This window comes from Protopterus annectens, chromosome 10.part0 (genome assembly GCF_019279795.1).
Source record: "Protopterus annectens isolate FY-2018-M chromosome 10.part0, PAN1.0, whole genome shotgun sequence".
Lineage (NCBI taxonomy): Eukaryota > Metazoa > Chordata > Ceratodontiformes > Protopteridae > Protopterus > Protopterus annectens.
This window is the reverse complement of record NC_056744.1, coordinates 1,083,731,302-1,083,738,723: the sequence shown is the minus strand read 5'-3', so window position 1 is coordinate 1,083,738,723 and position 7,422 is coordinate 1,083,731,302. Positions and strand designations below refer to the sequence as shown.

Sequence of the window (7,422 nt, the reverse complement as noted above, 5' to 3'; positions counted from 1 at the left end):
AAAGGCCATCATCATCATCATAAAGGTCAGTGTCAGCAACTTCACAGACAGTGTCAAAATGAAGAATGCCAGTGAGCAAAATCTGAAAGACTTACTTAGAGAAACCAAGTCCACCACAGAACATAGACGAAAGAGCAGCACAGCCTCTTCTGTGAATTAACAAGTGTTCACAAATGTATCGCAGCCACATTTTTGTCAAGCTACTTTAAGGTTTAGCATTCACCAATCTTTTTAATCAGTTAAAAAAAATCTCAAAGCTTGATCTCAAGTCCTATGGGAGGTTTGTTTTTTACAGTCTGCAAAGTAACTTTTGACACTGTATCATCCACTTTTCTTTTAGCTTCTGTAACTGATGAGGAAGGCTGGGCCTGTAAGTTTCATAGAGCTTCTGTTCAGGCTAAGCTGCTGAAGCACACACACTGGGCTCTGAAGATAGTATGGCAGAGTTCAGCTCCAAATCATAAGCACATCTTTGTTAAGCAGATACATATATAATTTCAACTACTTTTTCCTGCAGCAAAAGTCAGTCAGCATGAATTTTTTCCCTTTTTTTTTTAAAAACAGAGACCTGGATCAAGGCAGCAGAAAGCACCCCTACACTACCAGGCTAGAACTTTTTCCACACCTTTTGGCCCCAGAACTTAGACCGAAGTGCCAAAGGCAGTGGTGTTTCCATATTTATAAAGGATGTGCACACCTCCAGACTGGTAGCCCAACACAACGCATCAGAGATACTTTAGGTGCAGCTAACACTGGGTAAGACAGTGATTCAGGTTGCAGCCTGCTATAGGTCCTCAACCATGTCCCAAGACTCGCACTCCACGTTCCTAAGAACCCGGGAGAATATTAGGGTCCAACCTAACATTCTCATACTAAGCGACTTCAACTACCCCTCCATTAACTGGGAAAACTACTCACGCACCAATACACTTGCCCAACGTTTCCTGGAGTTCATTAACTCCAATGCCCTGGACCAGCTCGTTCTTACTCCCACTAGAGGTAGCAACATCCAAGGTAATCCTATGGCTAGGATTGTAAAGGCCCCGGGGCCCTTAGCCTAGTACGCACCTATGAACCTATGTGTGCCAAAGAAAGTTTCCTAAATGTCTACCTTACACCATATCCACTGCAAACTACTTTCCAACTCACAAGACTGAAGCGCTTAGACTACCGTTCTGATTAATACACTATACCAAGTACACGATACCGCTTATACTGACAATAAACAAATGACCAGTGTACAAAAGATTTGCTCTCAGTGAGTGACTTAATCTGGTGTAAGCCTGCCCCAATTCCAAAAGACATACAGTAGACATCCTCTTATCTGGCCTCTCTTTAACCGGCCATCAAATTTCTGCCACAGTTCTAGCAAAAGACAACAGAGAATAACACTTCAATCTCCTATGGTCTAAATAATGACAGATTTGAGTTTTAGACTTCATATTCATTAGAAAAATGCATAATGACACAAATCCCGTTATTCGAGAGGATTTATAACCTATAAATATTATTTTGTATGCTTTTTCATTAACCAGCCATTCATTTATCTAGCCTAAGGTCCGATCCCGAAACCGGGTAAGAGTGAGTCTACTGTACTCTTGGTCTTGTCATTTATTCCAAAGTGAAGCAGACTTGCACCGAAGTTGATCAATTACAGAGAGAGCAAGTCTTTTGGAAATGGGCCCAACGTGCTTTTTATCAGAAGCCGAACTGTGCAGGAATAGCAAAATGCTTTTATCAGCGATTTTGACAGAAGCTCCACTCTGTTTCCACACCCCTTTTCAAGCCCACCTATGAGCAACGCAGTCTCATACCTGAGGGGGTAATACCAGAGATACTTAAATTAGAAGCGACTGGAGCAAAACAGCAAATGGTTCGCTAGACAAGGAGCAAAAATAAATAAAATTAAATTAACTCGATATAAATTGTTTCAGTCAGTAACTATGCACAACTTCACTAATCATGATGCAGTCTGTATTGAGACTGATGTACAACCCTACAGACAGTAACAAAACAAACTCAGTAATATTAAAGTTGATAAGCTGTTTAATTCTATTTTAAAAGCTTTATCTCCAATATTTCAAACATACGAATTCATTATACAATTACGCAATACATGTACATCTGTAAACATAATTAATTACGGACTCTTCTACCTATCACTGGCTGGAAACCTATGGTGTAAATGGAACAAAGATAAAGGAAGCAGTTGTGACTTGTATGCACAATTAAATTATGCACAATACTTCAACTAAATCAGAAGAAATTAGTTCTCACTACCAATTTTTAAACACAGTCAGCCACAAAGCACAGTGTTACCCATTACCAAGGGTGTAGCCAGGCATACTCCTTGTACTCTACAGTGTACATTTTTTTCTTTGCATTACTCAGAATCATTGCAGCTTTTACTTGCTATATTATGTCAACGAATATCTAAAGTGATCCCTGTATCAAGTGCTGGGGGGGAGCAGCATTTTTAAAGATGTGTCCATTTTTTTAGATACCAGGTGGGTTGATGGGCAGTAAAAAGAGTCTGAGAGTACAAAATGGAATTTTTTGGCTACACCCCAGACCCAGAGCATGTAATGTATGTTGCCAAGCTACATTGTTTTGACACGGTCACTCCCGAAACACAGGTTGCTATGATACAGTGACATGGACATGGATAAAATCTTATTAAAAAGAACAATTGTAAACTTCTCTAAATTAAGACAGCGCTGGTGACTCAAAAAATAAACCTTAATGCAAGTGCCTTTAAGTATGTGCTTCTACCCTCCAGCTGCTTAAATGCCTCAGCATATCCCAATTACAATTACAGTTTTAAGAAAAAAAGTGAGTCTAGCCACAAAAATACAGACGAACCATGTGGCATGGTTGCACCCCCTTCTATTATGGAACCAGACAAGACTCATAAGCACTTGCCACCATAGCTCTCAACCTTCCATCTTCAACATGAGGTACACTACCTTTCATAATGTGGAAATAAATGGGCAAAATGTGGAACACTCATTAACAGCTTACGGTACTTGCGTATTATCGCAACCACTTTCCTGACATAATCTTCATCTAGGAAGCTCATTGGATGGTTGAAATGTGATATTTTAATTATACAATAGTTATTTTAATGAATTAGTATGATTCAGTTCTATTTGCCATGATTATCAGTTAAAAATTGCCACCACTGAATGTTTTGACAGAGCCTTTCAATGTGGAACTTCGAGGAACATAAATGTTTTAAAAGCCCAAATGAGGAACGTTCCTCGTAATAAGGTATATGTATACTTGCCATATTACAACTGAGGTACACTTGAGATGTATACTTGTCATATTACAACTACAAAAATCAAATTAATAAAAATAATCAAATAATTTAAACCTGCCACAACAATGAAAGAAAAATCAGCCCAACTAATGTGTGAACATTTGGAAATTATCTACTACTGCATATTACAAACTTCATTAAAAGGGCCATTTAGCTTGCACATCCTGTCGCCTTCTTACAGCAGACACTGACAGTAGCAAATCAGATGAACTACTTAAACTGAACCAGTTTGCAGAACACAATTTCAAAAGTTGTAATTACATAAAAAACCCAATTCACAGTTTCTGCACAAACCACACACACAAAGTATAATACAAATAATGTTTCAACAGCTTATCGAAACCGAGACTTACACACTGGCTCTCATATACACTTCTACAATTCTTATTTTCTACCTTAGATCACCCCAGTCTTACGATGCTGAAAAAAAATGATACCGCATTAACAAGGGCACACAAAAATGTTAATGCCACCAAGAAAATATAGAATTATATAACTATTTGCAGTACTAAACAATTCGATAATATTCAAATCTGCAAATTAGATTACAGTTAATACTGCGGTGAGCTGATACATGCAGAAAGTGCAATACCATTTTCAATAAAAGCAGTAAAACGGTCCAGAAATACGATGTGGCCACTCCTAATCACTACTGTAGGTGACCTACATCGAGTCATCAGCCTCAATGTGTCTATGAGCCAGACAGGTTGTCAGCTTGAACTAGCAATAAATCCTATATTTGTATCTGCAGATTTTTATTACTGTTACTTAATTTATTCATTTAAATACGCTGATCGGTGGACAGCACAGACCGATCTGTATGTGTACCTCATTAGGAGCACATAGTCCACGTTTTTGTCTTGAACAAAAGTCCATGTTCCTCGTAGTTCCCCACTGTAAGGGTGTATTACAGATTCAGCTTTATTTTTTTTTTTTAACAGGCATCCATGATGACTACTAATGCATTATGTTAATTCACCAAAATAACTTATTACACATATGAAGTAACGCGTCTCAAACGTCCTTTCAGGTTTCTATATAAAGACATTAATCGCGGATCATGGGAAGTTACTAGGCTAATGACCCTAGGGCCCTTACAAGCCTAACCAGGTTCTACCTTTCTTTCCACGATTAGCACCAATTGCCCTTATCCAAGAGGGACACAGGTGGAACCCCGCGTGAATTTATGGTTACCCATCCAATCGTCCAGACTGCCTTTGAAGAAGGCCAATGATGTGCTCTGCTCGACACGAATTGGGAGTGTGTTGCACAGGTCCGGTAACCACTGGGAGGCAAATCTGTCCCTCCAGCAGGTTCTATTAATGCCATTTACCAGGTTAAGGTCTTTAGAGCCAGTAATGCGTGTGCAATTTGACTTACGAATATGCAGCATTTCCAGTAAAGCAGGGTCAACGACTGCCATACGTGCAAGTCATAATAAGGTGCTAGTAAGATTTTCAGAATTTGTTCCGCATTATGAGAAGTTGCGTGTCACTCCCATTTGGAGATGGAAGGTTGAGAGCTATGCACCATGAGGACCAATTTCAAGCACTGCCCGGCAGAAATATAAAAAGAATGACAAGTTAGTAATACAACGCCAATCAAAAAAGTCAACAGGCAATGCAGATAATGAGCAAAAAAAGAGAGAATACACAACAGATGCACAAGTACACAACGGAGAGAGAGAATACGATTACATATATGTCAAAAAGTCCAGCACGGATCACCGATTAAGTAGAGACCAGGGTTGGTAATTGTCGCAGATCAATAAAAGAAATAGTTAACACATGACGTCAATGACCCGATAAAACATAAGATAAAAAAAATATTGCAAGGAAACGGATAAACTATCGTCCGTAACAACATCCCACCGCCCAAAAAAGGCAATTCCTACACCAATGATGCAGCAGTGACAAGGTCACACAAAAGTACCAATCCCGCCAGGAAAATATAGAAATTGTTCTATTTTTGTGAATTCTTCACCTGCACTGCGTCTGCAAATGTGTGATTAGTACTACTCCGTAAAATAAATAAATAAACTAGACAATGTATGTATGCCACAAGGATATGATAGTCATGTCAAACAATGGATATACTACAAATTGGGTGCAGACTCGTATCAGCTGCGAGTCAGAGTCACCTTTCTTTACCTCCACAATCTTGACGCACTGGGTCCCTTTCCCCGCTCCAGGGCCACCTAAAACGAACACAACCTTGGGCTGCATGAATGCTGATGCCAGCTGGCTTCGCACAGTTACTACTGCAGGAAAGATGTTCAACAGAGACTGTTTCCAGAAAAATGAACCAGCAAGAATACGATAAAACATACAAAAAGAAAAACCAGAAAGGGTGTGGCAACAAAAATCTGCGAGTCAGGAACACCCTATCAAAACAGTTCGAATACAATCTCTAAACAACCGGATCTCCTTTAAAATTACACGTTGTCTTTGTGCCCACACCCAACTACCGGCAAAAGTGCCTCATGTAAACTGTTGTAGCCGCTGGCACATCCTCACCCGGAAGCTACAAGCATATCCGGGTTCAGAATTTTGTTGAGTGTATTGTAGTATACTAATTTTCTGAACGTTGTTTTTTTAGAACTTTCATTATTAAAGACTCATATGACATGTATGTGCTTTGAAAAAACGATATTATCTCATTCGCATTTAGCACCGATCCGCCTCACATCTAGTTTTATCTTTGATGAAATTAGGGCTCTGGAGAGATAAAGATTTATGTACTTCTCAACTGTACAGATTTTCGGGTAATCTCCCAGTGAAGTACCTCGCAGGATGCGCAGTAGCAAAGCCCGCCCCCGGACACGCCTCCTAGATTCACAATGTCATGTAATTGTCGAAAAACAATAGCAAAGCCCGCCTCCTAGTAACCCTGACAGCTGTCTGCTGTCACATTTATTTCTAACGCTGCAGAATGGAATGAAATAAACGCAGTTTAACGTAATTGTTGAAAAAAAACATTCCATGTTAAGTTGTCTATCTCGCCTTCATTCTTGCTGGATGGGTTCGGAGCCGAGGTGGCCACTCTAAAAGCTCGAGAGCCAGTTCCACCGGCTCGAGGCTCCCCTTTTATCCCACAATGCTAGGCGGTAATACCCCAGATCTCGTTTGCCGCTATAACGATCGAGGTGCGTTGTTCCAACTGGCTTCAGGTTAGTTTATTTAGAGCAATCTAAAACTTATTTAAAACCCCTTTAACTTAGTTTTTCCTTATATTTACCAAAGTTAAGTAGTTTTCTATCCATTCCCTCCAGTTTCTTCCCCCTTTTTACTTCAAGAACTTAGGAGTTCTTTCCTTAGGCCTTTTGGCCCTTCCCTCCCCCTCCTAGTAGTGGAGTGTGTGTGTGTTTTTGTAGGTAACTAATTACTAAATTTTGGCTTAATTAGTTTAATTTTAGTTTAATTTAAAATTTCAGTTAGTGTAATCGTGTGTTTGTGTCAGTGTGTGTGATTACACTTTCTATCTTTAGTAATGTCTAAAGAATCAAAGTCTCAGGCTTTAAGAAGTGTGACTCGTGCTGTCAGAAGATGTCTCTGACAGACGGTCACACTTCTTGCGTGTACTGCCTGGGACCTTTGCACCTGCAGGACTCTTGTGCTGTTTGCCATGGCTTCAGCCCTAGAGTCCTGCAGGAAAGAAAAAATAAGCTTATTTTACGAGGCTTATTGAAGCCTGAGGGTCCCCCGACTCTATCTTCGGGTAAACCCTCGAAGCCTACCAGGTCGTCGGCTCCAGCTTCCGAGTCGTCACCTGGGGCTTCGAAGTCTGTTCCGACATCGGCTCCGGCTGGAACCAATGGGGCTCGAACACATATTTCTTCTGTTTCCTCGGCTCCGGCCGGAGCTGAGGTGTTAGACATCACTGAGTCGGCTCCGATAAGGTTATCGGAACCGACAACTAGGAAAAGGTCTAGGTCACCATCTATTGGCTCCGTTCATTCGGCTCCGACATCTCCCTTGCTGTCTGAACGGAGCCATAGGTCTCACTCCTCTAGGTCATCGAGACTTTCAGATCATGACCTTCAGAGGGTAGTGAGTCGACTTCTTAAGTCCGAGCACTGGCCCAGATGCTTCAGAGCCCGA

The 7,422-nt window shown here is 40.6% G+C and overlaps 1 protein-coding gene across 1 annotated transcript in view; it reads right to left on the bottom strand.

The window, feature by feature from the left end:
- CMPK1 (cytidine/uridine monophosphate kinase 1) overlaps positions 1–5,874 on the bottom strand; it is a 333,789-nt gene extending 327,915 nt beyond the window's left edge. Inside the window, exon 1 of the mRNA XM_044085830.1 lies at positions 5,473–5,874. Within this exon, the coding sequence (XP_043941765.1) occupies positions 5,473–5,649 (177 nt within the window). The 5' untranslated portion in view covers positions 5,650–5,874. The remainder of the gene's footprint in view (positions 1–5,472) is intronic.
- Between the last annotated feature and the right edge of the window lie 1,548 nt (positions 5,875–7,422).